Source organism: Terrapene carolina, unplaced genomic scaffold (assembly GCF_002925995.2).
Source record: "Terrapene carolina triunguis isolate 2854851 unplaced genomic scaffold, T_m_triunguis-2.0 Scaffold790, whole genome shotgun sequence".
Classification (NCBI taxonomy): Eukaryota; Metazoa; Chordata; order Testudines; family Emydidae; genus Terrapene; species Terrapene triunguis.
Window position 1 is genome coordinate 1,314,269 of NW_020665141.1, and position 20,881 is coordinate 1,335,149.

Below are 20,881 nucleotides of genomic sequence, written 5' to 3' on the forward strand. Positions count from 1 at the left end.
GTGGGAGAGCTTCTCCCATCAGCACAGTTAATCCAGCTCTGCAAGAGGTGGTAGCTATGTCAACAGGAGAAGCCCTCCCACCAACATAACGCTATCTACACCTGGGTAGGGGTCGGGGGGGGGGGGGGGGTTGGGTCAGTAAAACTAAATCACTGGGGGGGGGGGGTGTGTGGATTTTTCATGCCCCCAAGCGACACAGTTATACCGATATAACAGATACAGATCTGTAGTGTAGACCTGGCCTTAGAGTGTCACAGCTAAATACACAACTGAACAGATAGTTTAGCATAAGTTAGCACACATTCAAGGTGAAGTGGCCTGTTAATATCCCCGTTTACCAGTTTTACTATCTGAGTATTTGTTTTCTTTCAAATATCTCCCCGAGGTTCGGTCTGGTGACAAAGCTTTGCTTGACGACAACATGGCAGCCCTGAGCGCTGCATGGAGGCCTCGTGCAGCTCCTTTGGACACCAGTCTTGACAGGGCCCATGAATGAAGGACTGCAACACCATGCCCAGACTCAGCTCCCTTTGAAATAGGAGGACAAGGCCTGTGCGGTTACCACTCAACTGTCCAAGAAAGCGGTGCCGAGGGAGTGGCGAGGAAACGGACAGAAATGGGTGACGAGTACTGGTAGTTATTTCATGGAGTGCCATAAGCATGCAGGATGCTTTACAGAACACATGCACAGACAGGGTACATGCCTTGAACAGCTTATGGTCTAACTCAAACAAATACCGTACTCAGGACAACTGTCCCAGCATGTCACTGGGGCTTCAGGGAAGAAGGGAAGAGATTTGGAGGAGGAGAGGGAATAATACAACATGTTCAACCTGCCCCCATCCTGCAACAGCTGGGATCTTTGCCAGAAACTTAATGCCCAGAACTTTAGGCCACCACCACTCAATTCTCTGGGAGCATCAGCCCCTTTTGCTGCCAACCCATCATCTCTCCAACCCTCTGGTACTTACAAAACACACAAAAATGCTACATGCTGCTTCTCAATGAAGAAGAGGTCAAACAGCCCATTTAAATCTTAGATGTACCCTGTTGTTATGGACACAAAGTTCTGAACATGGCTGTTGTCAGAGCAACAGGTATGTCCTGCTTGGTTTTACCATCACATCAATACACTCACGGCATGTACTTTAGGGCAGATAGCATTTTCTCTGGACTGATTTATTAGGGGATTGATAGAGGCCACCCCATGTCTCGCATACAAAGCCACTCTCCTCACTTTCTCTTTCCCTGTGGAAATAGAGCACACAGGCCTCAGTGACTTTGAGCTGTGACCATGAATTCTCCAGGGAGGATTTGAGACATGACAGAAGATGAATCACCCAATTCTCTCCAACAATAAACCCCCTGCAGAACACCACCAACATTGGGGCCAGAGGAGTATAAAAAGGGCCAGTGTCAGATTTAACCTCCCAGCTATGTCTCAAAGAATCCCCAACCTGGCTGCCTGACTTCCAGAATTCGGCGCATTCTCCAGCAGAGACAAGGGAGCTCCAGGATTCAAAAGCTCCATTGTTTATCCTAGCGCGGGGCTTAGGAATGGATCAGGGCAAGCCCTACCTGGATCTGGCCTTTCCCCATGATTCGATCAGTGATCTCTCCATCTTCTTTGGTGAGCTTGGTTTTATTATAGCATTTTTCATAGCACAGAATCCGTAGGGTCTGCGATCCCTCCAGCTCGATCTCAAACTCCTGCAGCAAGGGGAAGGAGAAGGGGAAGAGCAGCAATTAGTTAACAAGGAGATAGAGTCTTCTGGATATTTGACTCTGTACAGCCTCAATGAAACCAATCTGAAGGGACCACTCAAGGGACTGACGAAGATCTCTCGTCTAATGGAGTGGGTCTTAAAGAGAGGTCAAGCAGAACAGTACTGAGTCCACTTCGGGGACACTTTGGAGGGGAGTATGAAAGATGCTTGGTCCCTTGGTCAAGTTTCAATATATTGTAGTGGTGCACCACTGAAAGAAATAGATGGTCCCATATTTCTTGTGTTTAATTACACTAGGTTTAAAATAAGCCTGCTATAAAGAAGCAGGATGCTGAAAGCTAAGTTTATAACTGTACCCTCCCCTTCGAAAAATATTTCCTTATTCAGTGTATTGCCACAGATACTTGTGTGTATATAATTTTTTTTATATATACACACACACACACACACACGGGCTGTACAATCAGCTGGCTGATCATGCAAAGGGCATCTGCTGCTGACACATTTCATCAGTGAGTCTCCAAGATTAAAATCTCCTACAAATGGTAAGAGCCCAGAGGAAACGACAGGAACCTGCAGATTGTGCTTTCAGATGTGCTGCACATGTGAGAAGGGGCCAGTTCAGGGGTCAGCAACCTTTCAGAAGTGGTGTGCCGCGTCTTCATTTATTCACTCTGATTTAAGGTTTCGCGTGCCAGTGATACATTTTAATGTTTTTAGAAGGTCTCTTTCTATAACTCTATAATATATAACTAAACTATTGTTGTATGTAAAGTAAATAATGTTTTTAAAATGTTTAAGAAGCTTCATTTAAAATTAGATTAAAATGCAGAGTCCCCCGGACCGATGGCCAGGACCTGGGCAGTGTGAGTGCCACTGAAAATCAGCTCGCGTGCCACCTTTGGCACGCGTGCCATAGGTTGCCTACCCCTGGGCCAGTTCATGCAGTACAGACTGCAAACCAAACAGCCACTTCACTTGCAAATGTTCTGCCCCAAGGGGATAAACAAGGCCCAGCATACCCACCTCATTCCAATTGGGCTCCGTAGTGTCCCTGTAAACTCTGGTCTTAGCTTTGTTCACAAAATATCCAAAGGAATCCACCTCCAACGTGCAGTACAGGTCTGGAGGTGAGACAAGAATCAGAGGCTTTGTTAAGATTACCATAATCTTTTTCTATAAGCACTGCTTCCTAGATGCTGTCTCACCTAAGGGCCTCTCTATACTGATGACACTGGAACCAGTGTAGCTACACCAGTGCAAACCCTCAGTGTAGATGGGCTGCGTAATACAGCTTACCCTGTGCTGGTGCATGGCCTGTCTTACACTGTGCAATGGGGCTACACTATGCGTTTGCACCTGCGTAGCACGGGTGTAATTACGCTGGTGTAACCACAGCAGCATAAGTGTCCTTAAATGGGTCCTCCCTGGTACCGGCACACATTCCTCAATTCAGCCCACAAGGTGCATTTCTGTCGCTTAGCAGAAAGGGCCCTTTGTCTCCTCTTTTCTTAGATTTGTTTTTGTGTGCAGTTACAGAGAGAAGCGTGGGCGCGCTGGAAGCTAGTGTCCATTCCAACGCTCAGCAGAGCCCAAAGGAAGACCCCACTGACTTCAATGGAAATTGGATTGGGATCTTCCTGAGTTACCTTAGCTGCTGCAGAAAGCGTGTGTGTATTTTAACAAGGACTCTCTCCCCACCCCACACACTGCTCAGGTTTGCCACCTGCTTGATCCGCCAGTGAACTCCTAATCCAGTGTTTATTACCATAGATGCTGTTACTGTGAGGTCAGAGATTGCGCCTTGAGATTTCACTGCAGGATCAAACAGGGTTGGAAAATGGGCAACGAGGGAGCAAGAGCCGATTTACCCATGAACTGTTGGGTAAGCAGCACATACAGTAAGAAAAATGACAGAAAATAGGGTAAGAGTGAAATGATTTGTGTTGGAGCCTGGTCTATTTGAGAGCTTTTATCTCTACAAAAAGCTAGTCAGCATCCCCCAAATGTACACTAATCCCCCACTCCCAATCACCCAAACTGACTCTCTTCACCAAACCCTGTATCCCCAAACTGACGTCTCCATGCCCAGAGTATCTCATTCTTGTCCTTTGGCTCTAACAGACCCTCACTTGCACGTCACAGATCTGCAACTCACTTGTGCTCTGCTTGAACCCCGTGGCAGAATGAACAATGACGTTCAGGAATCCATAGAGCCCGGGCGATTCGTCATCTGTACAAAAGACCCAAGAGATTTTAGTTCAGCTTCACAGAGATGGCAAAGGGAAAGACACCGGGAGGAGATTTACATCACAGAGATTGCAGAGTGGAAGATAAAGTGTCTAACCCCGGTAGCAGGAACATGACATCTAGTCAGTTTTTTTAGAAACGAGTTGTAAGTTGTTCCAGGTACCACTCCTGTCCCAGAGTCCTCTAGACAATTCTGGAGCTTTTACAATCACACTTCATTATTTTTATTTTTTTCCCTCTCTCCCACTGTTGCTGCGAAAGACCCAACAACAGAAGAAACCAACTGACTATACACAAAGGGCTGTCAACTGCACAAAGGAAAACTGAAAAGTATTATTATTTATATTACAGCAGCACCTGCTGGTCCTAAGTGAGATCAGGGCCCCAGTGAGCTGGGCACGCTATAGAATAAGCGAGAGTCCCTGCCTCAAAGAACTTCTAATCTAAATAGGTGAGACAGATAAGGATTGCAGAGGAAACAGGCACAGAGCAGTGAAGGAATTTGCCCAAAGTAACCCAGCCAGTCAGTGGCAGAGTAGGGAAAAACTTAGATCTGACTCAGCTTTTCTTATCTCTCCGTCGAGGATTCTCTCTCTAATCTGTCAGCGACACTGATCTTAGCTGTACTTATAATCACAGTAGGTAAAACTTTTCAGACAGAAGATTGTTGGCAGCCCTTTAAGCACTGGCCTGGCATTAAGAGTCAGATTGTAAGGATCTGCGGGACTAGAACTTGGGTATATGGAGCCTGGGGCAGCTGACATTCCCCCATCACCACCAGGACACCATGCAGAGCTGCAACCTAGGAGCACTCTGGAGATTAGGTGCCACAGGAAGTACCGCTCAAAGTGTTCAGAGCAACAGCACCCTGCGGCCTTCTGATTGGCCCACGGTTACTACTTAACCCTGGAGGTGCTCCAAGAAGTTGCCTGGGCAAGCAGGCAGAATTCTGTCTTGCTGCACCTCCAGACCTTGCCTCGCTGTCTGATCTTAGGTCTCCGACTTCGGCCTGTCACTGACTCTTGCCTCCTGACTCCAGTCTAGTAACTATTCCTGACCCTGGCCTGACTCTGACCTGATTCTGACTCTTGCCTACTTATTTCAGCTCTTGCACCTACTCTGATCCCTGCTTGCCAACTACCGCCTTGTGGCCAGCCCTTGGCTCCATGACACCAGCCCAGTAACAACCAGTAGGCCAGACTGCCTACGCCCCGGACTCTTACAGAGAAACCATATGATACAGTGTCATTATGTACAGGCTGCATTTCTGAATACTGGATTCATATCTGCAAACTCACCATCACACTAACTGACATGCACCACCCCTCTGCAAATCTGCTCACTGAGAACCAGCACAAACATGCTCCCAGCATCTCCGACATTTTGCCTCCCTACATTTGCTTCATTTCACGTTTTTGCTGCCTCAGCAGCAGCACCCATCATTTCATTATAAATGCCCTCCCCGTCAAACACGCAGGCCAAGAATTTCAACAGGTCAGCTCAAAATAATGTCACACTCATGCCTGCAGCTGATGAGGATGGAGACAGCTCAACAGAACAGACCGGCTCCCCCACCACAGATATGCCATCTGAAAATCCTACGCCTGTCTCAGTCATAGGGAGGACTGTGGCTACTTCACACCTTTTTCTCATGTCCAGCCTGTTCATTTTAAAAATCACATTCTAAAGAATATATCTAAGAGAGACTCCCACAGATATACATGTGCCAGGGAAGCGGAGGGGCTGGACTCCAGGAGGAAGGAGTGGGGTTAGTGGCCAGGGCTGTTATGGGTACAACGGCTAGGGGGTTAGTGGTAGGACGACAGGGGAAGGGACTTCAGTTCATTGAATGATGGGGGAAAGTAAAAGGAACAATAATTACTGAAATAATATGAGAATCCACCCAATAACAATGGGGGAGACGGAGTAAAGCCACGGGGGATGGGCAGGAATTCATTGTCAAAGGAGCAGTGGGGGAGAAAGTGAACTGCAAACATTCCACAGGTTGTATTTATACTGTGGGACCAAATAACTCTGGAACCTTAGAGCAGACACTCCCCTGCCCGCTCCCTCTGCTTGCTGTGTCTTGTCTACTCAGAGCAATCAAATCTTCCGACAGCAACTAGCTGCAGCAGAGCTGGGTTGTTCAGGGTTTAAGTGTAGTCAGAATCGGGACTGTTTTACAAGACCATCTACTCACAGCTGCCTTGAGGCCTGAATGGTAAGAGCAGGACAAGGGGGATGTAAAGGAAAGACAGGGGGTGGGTTATGACGGTAGCTGGTCCACACGAGGGCGCCGACGACCGCTCTCACCTTCTTTATTGATGGTGAGGGGGATGTTGTGGACGGTCTGAAGCTTGACGCAGGAGTTTGTCAGCATCTGGAGCTCCACGGACGTGAGCGAAAAGCTTTTAAAGCCTGCCAAGGAAATTCAGAGAGGGAATGGTATCTGCCCAGGGCACAGATCTCCATGGACACTCCCCCGAGCCCAGGCAGGGGGTACTTGCAGATGCGCCCAGGGCAATGCTAGCAGATGGCATAAGGGAGCGTTTCTGTGGTCGGAAGGAACCATGGCTCAAGCACAGACCCCTTGGCCATACTGCCAGGAGGCTTCGGCCCAGTCACATGCAGGGGCTCACTCGTCCTATGGATAGTCTCTGGATCTTGCACACAGAACGAAAGAGACTCTTCTCCCCTGGCAGAGCCATAGCCAATCCCTCTCCAAAAATAAAGCACCCCCTTCAGGCAAAGGCCAGGGAAACGGGAAGGCCTTTCACTGCCCCAGAAGGGCAGACGACTCTGAGGCCAATGGGAGAAATGACTCCATTGGGGAGAGCTCTCCCTGTGCCCTGGCTCCCAGACATTCACATCTAGGGGCTGGGAGCAAAAGCACCTCCACTGGCTTCAACTGCAGCGACAGGGCAGGAGAAGAAAAGGAATTCATCCACGTTGTCTCCTGGATATTCACGCATCTCCTCCTCCTTGTGGCAGGGGCCCATTCCCCCCTTTAGCTAACTCCCCGGGTTGGACAATCCCTTCTCTGACTCCTCCTCCCTGGCAGGGGAGAGGGGCATATGCGCTTAGGTTACCCAGCTGGATGGTCTCTAGAACGCCCTAAGACAAGGGCTCTGATTGGCCAAGGGACACTCACATTTCTTCTGCTGCTCCCGGATGTTCTCTCTCCACTCTGCCCGTTCGTAGTCTGACGAGATGAGGAATGTGTAACTCTATGCAGGAAGAGACAGGGGAACAAGGAGCATGTCATTCTGACCCACCACCTCCCAGTGAGATCCGGACCCTGCTAGTACACCTGCCAGCTTCCTCCCAGCACTGCTTTGGCAGTGCCAGCCGGGACCCTGGCACTGTGAACGCCCTCTCAGCAGTGTGCCTTCAGCACCAGCAAGGACACCTGCAGACTGGGCTTCTTCAAAGGACCACCCTGTTAATGGCAGCTGGGATTGTGGCAGCATGAGCTTCCATGACAGCTGTCTACTCTGGCCAGGCCAGCCAATAGTGCATGCCATGGAGATTAGGCAGATGTGTGGCTAAGGAAGCAGATGCCAAAATGCCTTCGAAATGAGCTGAAGAAAATGCTGGTGACTAGATCTTGAAACAATCCATTGCCGAGTATATGCAGATACCAGAGTCACCAATAACCCCACACATACAGCACTGAAGATAAATCTAAAACCACGAGCCTCTCCCACTAGCTAAGAGAGAATCTCCATAGTCTATTAGCAGTAGGGGGCCCATGAAGTCTAAAGCCATGAAATTAGACCTATGAGTACCCTCCCCCTGCAACTTTACTAAAGGATGCAGCTATGGTGCAGCAGCTGCGGGGCTTTATCCCAGGGGAAGTGATGCAGTTCCCACCCCTATCTGGTTGGATCCAAGCACAGGCAGATAGTAGGGTGAGGGGTGAATTTCTGATTTTATTTTTAAAAATGCAAATGTACATGCAAATTAACCCTCGGGCTCCTGGGTAAGTTGCCGAAGTGGCCTTCAGCATGGCACAGGCTGGACATCTGCAGCTTGGAGACTATTTTCAGACAAGCCACTGGATGATGAGACAATTACAAACTGACAAATGCTTGAGCAGATCCGATTCCCTTGGGTGGGGCACTGTGACACGCACATGCACACAAACACCCCCCTTGCGCCTCATTCTCGGTCCTGTATGCAAGGTCCCAGAGACACCTGTGGAGCAGCTTACCTTGCCGTTCCGGTTGTGAACCCGGAAAGCCATGTTGGGAGACATCAGCAACAGCAGAGATTCCTGCTCAGACAGCTTCTTTTTCAACCTCTCAATGACCTTGCTGCCCTTGTTAGCCCTCTGGAGAACAGACAGACATTCATAGAATCATAGAAGATTAGGGTTAGAAGAGACCTCAGGAGGTCATCTAGTCCAAACCCCTGCTCAAAGCAGGACCACCACCAACTAAATCATCCCAGCCAGGGCTTTGTCAAGCCAGGCCTTAAAAACCTCTAAGAATGGAGATTCCACCACCTCCCTAGGTAACCCATTCCAGTGCTTCATCACCCTTCTAGTGAAATAGTGTTTCCTAATATCCAACCTAGACCTCCCCCACTGCAACTTGAGACCATTACTCCTTGTTCTGTCATCAGGTACCACTGAGAACAGTCTAGATCCATCCTCTTTGGAACCCCCTTCAGGTAGTTGAAGGCTGCTATCAAATCCCCCCTCACCCTTCTCTTCTGCAGACTAAACAAGCTCAGTTCCCTCAGCCTCTCCTCGTAAGTCATGTGCCCCAGCCCCCTGATAATTTTCATTGCCCTCCGCGGGACTCCCTCCAATTTGTCCACATCTTTTCTGTAGTGGGGGGGGGGGCCCAAAACTGGATGCAATACTCCAGATGCGGCCTCACCAGTGCTGAATAGAGGGGAATAATCACTTCCCTCAATCTGCTGGCAATGCTCCTACTAATACAGCACAATATGCCGTTAGCCTTCTTGGCAACAAGGGCACACTGCTGACTCATATCCAGCTTCTCGTCCACTGTAATCCCCAGGTTCTTTTCTGCAGAACTGCTGCTTAGCCAGTCTGTCATCAGCCTGTAGCCGTACATGGGATTCTTCCGTCCTAAGTGCAGGACTCTGCACTTGTCCTTGTTGAACCTCATCAGATTTCTTTTGGCCCAATCCTCCAATTTGTCTTGGTCACTCTGGACCCTATCCCTACCCTCCAGTGTATCTACCTCTCCCCCCAGCTTAGTGTCATCTGCAAACTTGCTGAGGGTGCGATCCATCCCATCATCCAGATCATTAATAAAGATGTTGAACAAAACCGGCCCCAGGACTGATCCCTGGGGTACTCCACTTGATACTGGCTGCCAACTAGACATAGAATCGTTGATCACTACCTGTTGAGCCTGACAATCTAGCCAGCTTTCTATCCACCTTATAGACCATTCATCCAATCCATACTTTTTTAAACTTGCTGGCAAGAATACTGGAAGAACGTATCAAAAGCTTTGCTAAAGTCAAGATATATCATGTCCACTGCTTTCACCATATCCACAGAGCCAGTTATCTCATAGAAGGCAATCAGGTTCATCAGGCATGACTTGCCCTTGGTGAATCCATGTTGACTGTTCCTGATCACCTTCCTCTCCTCCAAGTGGTTCAAAATGGTTTCCTTGAGGACCTACTCCATGATTTTTCCAGGGATTAAGGTAAGGCTGACAGGTCTGTAGTTCCCTGGATTCTCCTTCTTCCCTTTTTTAAAGATGGGCACTATATTTGCCTTTTTCCAATCGTCCGAGACCTCCCCCGATTGCCACAAGTTTTCAAAGATATTGGCCAATGGCTCTGCAATCACATCAGCCAATCCCCTCAGCACCCTCGGATGGATTAGATCTGGACCCATTGACTTGTACATGTCCAGCTTTTCTAAATAGTCCTCAACCTGTTCTTTCACCACTGAGGGCTGCTTACCTCCTCCCCATACTGTGTTGCCCAGGACAGCAGTGCGGGAGCTGACATTGTCTGAAGACTGAGGCAAAAAAAAGCATTGAGTACTTCAGCTTTTTCCACATCTGTCACTAGGTTGCCTCCCCATTCATTAAGGGTCCCATACTTTCCCTGACCTTTTTCTTGTTGCTAACATACCTGTAGAAACCTTTCCTGTTACCCTTCACATCCCTTGCTAGCTGCAACTCCAGTTGTGTTTTGGCCTTTCTGGTTACACCCCTGCATGCTCGAGCAATATTTTTATACTCCTCCCTAGTCATCTGTCCAAGTTTCCACTTCTCGTAAGCTTCCTTTTTGTGTTTAAGCTCACTGATGCTTTCACTGTTAAGCCAAGCTGGTCGCCTGCCATATTTGCTATTCTTTCTGAACATCAGGATGGTTTGTTCGTATGTCCTCAATAAGGCTTCTTTAAAATATAGCCAGCTTTCCTGGACTCCTTTCCCCCTCGTATTAGCCTCCCAGGGGATCCTGCCCATCAGTTCCCTGAGGGAGTCAAAGTCTGCTTTTCTGAAGTCCAGGGTCCGTATTCTGCTGCTCTCCTTCCTTCCTTCCTTTTCTGAGGATCCTGAACTCAACCGTCTCATGGTCACTGCTGCCCAGGTTGCCACCCACTTCTACTTCCCCTACCAATTCTTCCCTGTTTGAAAGCAGCAGGTCAAGAGGAGAACAGCCCCTGGTTGGTTCCTCCAGTAGTTGCACCAGGAAGTTGTCCCCAACACTCTCCAAAAAACTTCCTGGATTGTCTGTGTACTGCTGTATTGCTCTCCAAGCAGATGTCAGGGTGATTGAAGTCCTCCATTAGACCACATTACGGTGGTCTCATGCTAGAATCAATGTGGAGGAGGAGATTTGACTCGATTTTCTGATCTATCCCCCTCTTCCCTTCACAGGTGGCCAAACAACATGTCCATGCAGCAGTGGTTCTGCCGTCGGGCAGGTGGAACTCCACCCCACTTAGGAAATGGCTTGGATTCTGCGACACCTGAGAAAACGCACGTCTAGCAAACGAAGAGGGGCCGACATTAGAGCCACAGAGCCCACTGTTTGATTGGTGACAGTGAAAGAGGTTGACATGTTTATCCATAGACCTGCTTATGCATCCAAATTCGCTAGGCTTCAAACACACTTAGAAGGCACTGCTGATATGGTGAAAATGCAGAGGTATCTTTATATGTAGGGTGACCAGATGTCCCGATTTTATAGGGACAGTCCTGATTTTTGGGTCTTTTTCTTATATAGGCTCCTATTACCCCCCACCCCCGTCCCGATTTTTCACACTTGCTGTCTGGTCACCCTATTTATATGTGACCAAAGCCACACCCAGGGTCGTGCTTAGATATCCAAGAGCTGAAATCTCTGAAAAACAGGCTCACCACATTTCTATCCACTCTCATGTGCCCTCGGCACAAAAGCTACCCCATTCCTCCCAATTCCTCCTTCAACAAACACATAGCACCATGAGCAGGGCCTGCCAACACCGTGAGAACATTCAACACCTAGTTGCTGGATGCTTTGTTATTCCTGGATGCCCAGAGGACACTATCACACCAGGGATAATGCATCATGCCTAGCTATAGCTGCCTGCCCAACCACTACATGGGTAACCAAAAGTTTAGTTCCACTGCATGTCACAAGCAAGTGCCATAGCTTAGCAGCGTTACCTGTCCAAACAAACTCTGGAGGTGAGTTACTCCCCCCAGCAGCATCCCACTTCCAGGTTGGGACGCAACGTGCACCCTGGGCTTGGGGAAGACGGCTCCACCTGCCGTTACCTTTTCTCGCTGGATGTCATTCTTCATCTGGGAGATCTTGATCTTCATGGCATCCAGCTCCTCATCAGGCACGAGTGGGATGTTGGGCACTGCCTCGGACTCATCCACAGTTTGGAAGCTGAGGTCTGTGAGCGGAATGTACCATTTACAATCATACTGCTGGCTTTTCCTGAAAAGAAGAGGGGACAGGGCTTTAAACACACTTGCACTCCATCAGCTCACCCTACTCTTTCCATGCTTCCCCCCCTAGTGGTTTCAGCACTGCAGGTTACAAGACAGTGAAACAGGCTCCACCTCACTGTAACCCCTGAGATGGAAGCACAGCTGGGGTAGGTCAGTTTTCCAGCAATGAATCTTGAAGGAGCCAATACCCACTACAATGCTATGTACAGTGTGCTGCCCGCTGGTGCTGCCCGTAGATTTTATTTTTTTTAATCAAGTGCTCACTCTGAAGCATCCCAAAGCACTTCCCAAATACCGGGATATCTTTAAATACAACCATCTCTGGGGCAGAACGCAGCAGCTTGCTGCACAAGAGCTTATGATCATATAATGCGATGCCTCTGGGTGGGTCTTTGGCAGAGAGGACTGAACCTGGGACCTCTGGATCTAAAAGCAGGAGCCTCTGCTGCCTGCTGCAGAAGTTTTTCGCAAGCCGTAGCTGCCTCATAAACCCGTGAGATCCAGCCACTAGAGGGAGCTAGCGAGTAACCCTAAGTGCAGGCTGCAACAGGAAGTGAAGAAGACCACCTGAAACTGCAGGGGAATGAAGGGAGGCAGAGTTAAATGACCCAGCTGGAATTTGTCCAGGATGCCACAGTTCGCACCCCTGCTTTTAGGAAGGTAGCCAGGCAGTATTTAACTCCCCGAAGTGATGAGGATTTTGGCTCTGTCTCATCTGAAGGACAATGCTACACTGTACAATGTTCCCTGTATGGGCCGCAGCGTTGCGGAGTTAGGTGCAGCTGTATGCACGGAACTAGCGTTCTGCCAAGTCCACTGCTCTGAATATAGGGTGCGAAGCCCCGGAAAATGGGGTGTGAAGCGGGAAAATCCTCACCCTCCAAGCTGCTTCTTGAGCTTGGCGCACAGGAACAGGTCAGTGAAAAGAAAGACGTGGCGCAGCTTCCGAGCCCCCTCTACCAGCTCCACCATGAAACTGTCCTTCAAGAGCTGCCGGTGCTGTCAGAAACAGGAGACACAGTTCTAGTTAGGACAGGAGGGGTCAGTCTCTGAGCCAAGGCACTATGGCTCCCCTCGTCAATACCTCGGGTAAGATAAACCTCCCTAGCACCAGCCCAAAGCTTGATCCTCATGTGACCCATCACTGGTGGAACATGGCAAACCTGCCCCACCCACTGCTCTCTCCAGGACTTTCTGTTCCAAGGGAGACCCTCTCTGTGTGCCTGTCCGAAGCGGGGCCTGAGAAATGGATGATCAGTTGAGGGGTCTCATTAATTGGCCTGCATGTTTACTTCTTTCTCCACTCGTGCTCTCTCCTTGTTCATGCCCTTCCTTGGGGCTTTCCTCAGACCCACTAAGGATGCATACTTAGCACAGAGGGCCATCCCAGTGACTTGGCTCGGGCCATCCCCTCTCTTGCTAATCCTGGCCACTGAGTTAACTCTTTGCGGTCTGGGCCCTTCCTGCTGCTCTCTCCACCACTTGCAGGACGTGCATAATCAGAGAAAGTGGCTGAATGTTGGGTTTTAGTTTTTAACTGGAGTCAAATCTCCACCTCGTGAACTGCCAGCTGGCTTGGGGCAAATACTTCTGAGAGCTGCACAGAGCGCAGTTACCCACTGCCTGGTGCAAATGCTGGACGGCTCACCCAGACTCTCCAGGCTCAGCCTCTCTTTCCAGTCACTCTTGACTTTCCAAGCATTTTCTTTGGGGGCTGAAACTTCACCTGCCAGCTCTCACTCAAAGGAACCTCGCTGGAAACATCAAGCAAAATCCTTTCAGCGGCTTTAATTTATGGCAAGTCATTGACAGACCATTACCACACACACAGGGCTTGCCAGCAGCCTTCATCAGCAAGGCATTCCACCGTTCACTAGCAGAGGGCAGCATACACCGCTTCACCAGGTAAACTTTTGCATCTAGCTGCAGCCACTCTGCAGAACTACCAAATCCAGACCATGAAACACCCTCCTCTCCACGCTGTACCTGTTTGTACACAGCAGCTGCTAAATATTCCTGCTGCTTCCCTATTCCAACAAGTACTGCTAAGGGACCTATATTTGCTTAGAAAAGCTAGCAAATCCACCAGCAGTCCCTAATCAGCCAGTAGTTGAACAGTCCCATCTGGATGTGTTTTTCCTATGTATTTACTTAAAGCCTTTTTCTATTCCCCATAAAATTTCCCCAAAACATGAGACACTGATCAGACCTCAGAATTAGCATGGAGCATAGCTCGGATGCCTTTATCCCCCTCAGAAGACAGGCTCCTAGTTTCAAGGGTCTGAATGAGTTCCTTGGGCCAAGTGGTTTGTTTCAGACATGACGACTGTCCCCCTTTTCCTCCCCTTGGGCCTCTCCTTCGGTGTGGGGCTCTGGAGTATCATTCAAGCAAAACAAGGCAGTAGTACGTAGTCATCAGCAAGCTACTACAAAGTTTCAAGCCCAGTTCCGTGCTCAGACCTTCCCCCCCAAGAATCAATGGCAGCCTGAACGTGAGCTAAGGGAGGTGAAATCTTGCAGAGGGTTCCAAATTGGGCTTTCGGGATTCTCAATTTGGGGGCAAGTCTGATCCTCACAAAAGTGGAAATCTTCTAGCACTGCCTTGATCCAAGTACCGAGCAGGCTTCTCTGCCCAGTTCTGCCAATGCACCCAATCCTGACCTACATCACCCCTGTTACTCCGGTGTTGGGTCCACACACCTAGATACTATGGTGATCGGTGCTCCAGCAATAACTTTTATGCCTAGGTATTCTGGTGATAGCTCTGCCAATGTTACTCAATCCTAATTGAGTCCTCCCTCCCCCCGGGTGTTTTCCTATCTGCTCCTTCCATCATCCCCCCCACAGACAGCTTTGTCAGTGTACCCTGCTCCTGAGCTACCAGATCTCTACTATTTCAGTACCAGGCTCTCACATGCAAAAATTGCCAATTCCCAAGCTGTGCTATGTTTTGACTGGGAAATGGATGAGACTGAAACATCCAAACAGTTACTTGTAACCAAATCAGAGTTTAAACCTAAGTCTGCGAATGTAACGCCCTGTGCATTAACTCACTGTTCTCCTCAACACCCCAGAACACTCTCAATGTAGAGAACACATCTGTAGGCGTGTTCATACCCATCCACCCACCCACCGAGCGTTGCTCTCTAAACTACCTTTATCGATACCGTGATGTGAGTCCCAACAGACGACATGGTGGGGAATACAAGGCAGAGTGATGAAGCACAAGGAGCAGTTCTTGTTTCCACGTTCACAGTCAGAGCATCATACATTTTCCAGTATAAACCAACACATTGCACAAGGCTGCACTAAAGCCTTTTCTGGGTGCTAAAGAGCAGGAATCAGTCGCAGGGATGCTTGCCAATCCCAAATGTCACTGCAATTCTGTGATCACTAGCAGCAAATGTTCCACCCCGTCAGTGGTGCAACCCTGTTCCCTGACAGATCACGGTACCATTTCTGGGCAAGATCCTGGGGAGCAAGGGAATCCAGTGGTGAGTCAGGCTCGGAAAGGCCTGTGGATGTGTCGATGTTTATTTTTAGGAGGGCGTGAGCCTCCTCAATCCTCCCTGGGTTTGGAGAGCATGCCTGCCTGCATTAATGTCTCTGCTACTGATGTGTGCTCATTTCCCGCCCCCAAGGGCTACAGAGCGACCTGCAGCCCAGATATGGAACCAGGAGTGTCTGGGCAGAAACAAAGGATAGGCCTTGTCAAGAGCAAACCCCCACCTTCCACAGCTGGGAAGGATTCAATTTGAGAGAGAGAGAAATGAGGCAGAAAAAATGGTATTTTTCAGCAATCCAGAACTCTAATTTAATGTTTTTAGAGCTGATGAATATTTATTATGATGCAAATCAACTCTGCTCCTCTGAGGCGTGTGAACAGCTGCTTGTTGCCAGCCAAATCTCTGCTCACCATCCTTAGGTGTAAATATGTTCTCACACGTCAATCCCATTTGTTACCCAGCTGCAATTCTGGGGTGCAATGCTGATCCTCCATTCCTCCCCCCAGCCCACGAGGGTCTTGCCCTAGGGGAGGCTGCTGCTGTGCCCCCGTGGCAGGCCGGGGATGAGAGGGTTGGGCAGGTGTGGTTAACAAGGTCCCGACTATTTGCTCAGTAGCCAGGCACTCTTTGAAGCCGATGGGGAGCTGGAGCAGGGCCACTGTCTGCAGCCTCTATCCGCCGCTGAAGGAAACCATGTCTCTGAATCCCGGTCTGAAGACAAAGGGGACAGGCCACAGTGGCTGCTGGGTCAAAGGCAGCTCTGGCCCAAAGAGCTGCCCATTCAAGGCAAGACTCCCATCCTGCTGAGACGCTGCTGGCTTAGGGAGAAAGTTTCCTTCTTACAGGGGCCTCAGATGAGGCCATTCCTGGTCACTGACAGTGCGCCCCCTTCTGAGAAATTCAGCGAAGCCAGCAAGTAGCCTAATGCTTGGTCCTTGCACAGACTCACGTGAGCTGTTCGAGAATTGAGCTGTTCTGCTTGGCTCTGGCTCAGTTTCATCTCCCCTCTGGATCTGTCAGTGCTCTGATACCTAGGCTGAGGGTCAGAACCGAAGAGTCTCCACAGGCCTGGACTACCTGGGCCATGGCTCCAAATACAACCAGGGACTGCAGCCAATGGAGTGCGGAGGGTTCCCACCTGCCACCCCTAACATCACAAGAGTGTGAGGGAGGGGGTAGGTGCAGGCAAAGGCAGTGACCAGAGGGGACTGACAGTGTGAATATTCTCACATGCCATTGGGATTCCAGATCCACCTACTGCCCCCGACCCCACTCAGGGCATCCATTCCCAAGAGCCTCAGCCACAGGGGCCACCTGCATAGCCCCTGCCTGTAAACATCCAGGCAGGCTCTTCCAAGTAGCAGGTTCCCACTTGCTCAGAAAAGTTCCATGTCCAAAATTCCCCATCAACCCAAACAGGAAGTTCAGTACCGCCACAGGCAGAGCCCTGCTGTGATGCTGAGAGCCACCATCCTGTCAGCCTGTGATGCTGTTCCTGAGGCAATGCTGATCTATGCTGAGTTTATCCAATCCAGCACTTGGGGGATAAGTCATCCCGATACTCGAGATAAGACGCTAGCATGAGGCACCGGAATGACTCCTACAGAGGTGGGATTTCTCAGGAAAAGAGGCCGGCTGGGGAGCCTGGCAGAGGATGTATTCTAGTCAGGCATAGGAAGTCAAGGAAGGGGGCGGAGGGGATGTATTCCAGTCAGCGACGAGGAGGGAAAAATTTACCAAGCCTCACAGAGGGGGGGATTTTATTTCCTCTTCTGCTCTATTAACAGTCCTGACTCATGAGCCTACCGGAGACATGTCCCTGCAAGGGAGACCCAGGGAGATATCTCCATAGGAGATGACCCAAGGAACTTCCAGCTCCTGTGGGCGAGGGGCAGAGGGGTGGGGGGAAAGGAAGCCTGGAGAGTGGCTTTGTGGAGCAGGCTGGAATCTCGCTCTCCACAGCAGGGTGCTTGCTGAGCCTGAGCTGGGGGATGGATTTATCTGCCCGCTTCTCCTGGAACTTGACAAGACGTGGTATAATAGGTGCACATCAGGCTGCTGATCACTGATTGGGGCGGTGGGGATTTTCCAGTAGGGAGCTGCTGGGGTCATATCCTTTGCTGCGATGACTCATCTGGCTGGGAGGGTTCAGCAGGTCAGAGGGAAACAATAAAAGGATTTCCCAACCAGCTGACTACAGGCTTCTTTGTGAGGGAGCAAAGGATACCTCTCCCCAAAAGTCGGTCAGCACGTGCCCAATCCCCCGATCCCGCCCCAGGAGAAGTCAGCATGCCCCTCCGACGTTCCCAGCACCTGTCTGCACACGCCCAGGGTTCACACCCTGCCTCAGCCATGCTCCCTGGGCAGAGGAGACAGATTCCAACAAGGAGCCTGCTAGACAGAATCTGCTGCACCAGTGACTGGCTACAGGCTGCCCCAGTGCAGGGGAGTGAGAGGCCCAGGGAGCATGCCCCACAGGCCTGCAGTCAGACAGTCACGCCTCGCAGACGTGACCCCATCAGCCCCCTAGTACACAGAGACTGTTCACTTCCTCTTCAGAGTCCTCACCAACCCGGCCACTGAGCCAGCACCCCATAGACTTTGGCAACTCGACCCCAGCAGCTCAAACCCTGGCTCCAGGATACTGGTGCCCTAGGTCAGGATGTCTCCAAGTCAGCAACACGGGTCCCCCATTCCTTTCCCTCCCCATCTCTCTTTTCCCCATCAACCTCCCTATCTAGCTAGCTCCTCACTGGCATCCTTTTGGGGGCCCTATGTTAACAACAGACTTCTGGGCCATAGGGTGTTTTGGGCTGTTTACTGCATGGCTCTCCTGTCAGAGTTACTGTACCCACCCCACTTATCCAGCTTATTCCTCCTGGCCTGACTGAGGAATGGCAACACAATCACCAGTGTATAGAAAACGTAAGAGAAGAGCCTCCCCCACCAGCCAAATACCCTGGGGGAGCGTATGGGCTATAGACACATTCAGGTGAGCTTAATGCCAGAGTGGTGACTGAGCATCCAGCACACACTTCCATCAGTAACACCCTAAGATGAGACGCACTCCTGCCAGGACAGTGCAGTACTGCCATGCAAGAGCCTGGCCTGGGTCCCGGCATCTGCTCCAGCCTTACCTCACAGGCCTTCTCTTCCCTCTGCATATCTAGCACCTGTCTCCTCCCTTTTCTGTCGGTCTCTCACTGCTTTGGGCGCAAGAGCCTTCCCCTCTGCACCTCCTGCCACCTGGAACAGCCTCCCTGCGTTTCCTGCCTCTTCATCTCTTCTCTCCCTTGCCTTTGAGTTTCTCAGCCAGCCTCACAACTGCCTGCACCTTCATTTATTCATTGCATCATGTTTTCACTGGTTGCCGTCTCTAGTGCCGTGCGCTGTCTGCTGTTGTGTATTATTTAACTCCAGATAGCGAGGCAGATTACCTGTTTGTCTGAGATGCACGATGCAAAGTAAAACTTGTAATAGCTGTTCATCTGGATTTAAGATCTGCACAGGGCTGTCTGCCTGTCAGAGCTGAGGAGCAGGTGTATCCTGGGTGGTGACAGCAGAAGACTGCAGAGCGTGTGGGTGAGAGTTACAGGAAAGACTGGAACATGTGTGATGCCGGAGGAGGAGGAGGATGGTAAAGCACAAACGGATGGATACTGGCACATGTCACTGAGGAAGAGGTGGTTTGGATTTCTGCAGAATGTAGGAGGAGAATGATTCCTGTGTGTGATGCAAGAGCAGCATGACAGGACATCAGGGTCATCTGCTGAGGAATTGATGGGCTTCTCTTAATAGTCTAACAGCCTTTTGTTTTCCAAAGTGACTGACAGTGGGAGCTATAGGGCTTCAGCCAGGAGACAGAGAGTGTGAAATCCAAAACTGTATTTCTGAGCACACTGCTGCAGACAGCATCTGCCCAGGGCCACTAGAAGCAGCAAGCCCCAGGCCCCAAGATGTCCGAGACCCGCCCACAAACCCGGTGACGCTCCAGTTCACACCTTTGCCTGTTTCCTTTTGTAAACAGTCCCCTATTGTTCTCTCTTTCCCTACCTCAAACTCTCCCTCATGCGACTGTAGCCTAAACCCAATGATGATTTGCCACTCAGAGGTCACCTGGCTGATCCCTCAGAGGCAATTCACTGTCAGATGCATTTACCAACTAACTTCAGAAATATGGAGATTGCAGTCCACAGCCAGGCTTGAGCGTCTCAGATATGATGGAGAAAAACATGAGACTGACTGGGACCCCCCCCGCAGTGGGAATCTGCCTCTCTCCCGCTAAGGAGCTCAGTGCTTTTAGCAGTTCCATTAACTCCTGCTTTACAAGCAAAGGCAGAACTGGATAGGGAACAGCAGAGGGGGAAGTTTCAGCATTAAGCTCTTGCTCAGAGAGGAGATATCGATTCCTCCAGCCAGCCATTCTCACACCGGCTGCAGCTAGGAACCTCTGGGAAAGCTGCACCAGAGTGTTGCCAAACCAGCCACCCCACTGGAGGCTGTGCAGGATCGCTGGGTATAACCGTAGGGACTGATCCTTCTGGAGCGCTTGGGGATTTTTCCCCTCAAAAGACCCCCTATAACTGAAACAAAGAAAATGAATGGTGGAGGGTGAAGAGTCGGCTGTGAGCAAACGAGGCCCTGGCTTGGAGCTGCAGTGGGGCCACGTGCACAAGATAAGAAGGAATCTGAACTTCTCACATGCCCTAAATCAGGAGGCTGCATGTCACTCAGGGACATCCCAGCGAGCTCTTTACTACTACTTGGCAAGTTACTGAAGTGGGCACTTAGGGAAGGATCAATCAGAAACACTAACAAGCAGGAAGGAGAAAAGAGGTTGACAGGGAGGGAGGCAGGCATTTCCACGTTCCTTGGCAGGGGAGATACTGGGGGGCTAAGAGATGTCCCCAGAAGCATAACATTCCATCCAGGTTACTGTTCCTTCACAGGGGGATATCCCCCCATGATAGGTGCAGTGGTTATCTCCTTCTGCCATCCTACGGACCAAATCCTAGACACTGCATCTTTCCCCACAAGTCCATGAGTTGTATGCTGCGGAGACAAGCGACTCAATTCCCCACAACAGGCTAGAGAAGAACCCCAGAGCCACACCCTGGCCTTGACAGAGCCCCATTTCTTCTGGCTTTTGTTGTAAGTAGCATCCTGGCCACATCCCTGAAGCATCCAGAAAGTGGTAACTCTGCCCCCCTCCTTACGTCCGGGACCCGCCAGGCCCACACACTCAAGGAGCCACAGGCTGCCTCAGGACCATGCCTCCCACTTCAATTCCCATCGAAAGATCGAATGCACAGATCACAAAGGGAACGGGGCTGAATCTGCAGCTCTCCCTTGCCCGGTCAGCACTGCTGTATCGCACAGTAAGCGGAGACACGGCAGAGAAGGGGGACAGGTAATATCAATGGCCTTGAGAGCATCGTGCTGGGCTGTCCTT

At 50.3% G+C, this 20,881-nt stretch overlaps 1 protein-coding gene across 1 annotated transcript in view; it reads right to left on the minus strand.

Moving 5' to 3' along the window:
- The window catches only part of BCR (BCR activator of RhoGEF and GTPase), a 129,608-nt gene that overhangs the window by 24,471 nt on the left and 84,256 nt on the right, over positions 1-20,881 (minus strand). Inside the window, exons 9-16 of the mRNA XM_026660525.2 lie at positions 12,801-12,922; positions 11,741-11,909; positions 8,191-8,310; positions 7,129-7,204; positions 6,291-6,395; positions 3,886-3,960; positions 2,754-2,851; positions 1,579-1,710 (exon numbers count right to left, since the gene is read on the minus strand). Of these exons, the coding sequence (XP_026516310.1) occupies positions 1,579-1,710; positions 2,754-2,851; positions 3,886-3,960; positions 6,291-6,395; positions 7,129-7,204; positions 8,191-8,310; positions 11,741-11,909; positions 12,801-12,922 (897 nt within the window). The remainder of the gene's footprint in view (positions 1-1,578; positions 1,711-2,753; positions 2,852-3,885; positions 3,961-6,290; positions 6,396-7,128; positions 7,205-8,190; positions 8,311-11,740; positions 11,910-12,800; positions 12,923-20,881) is intronic.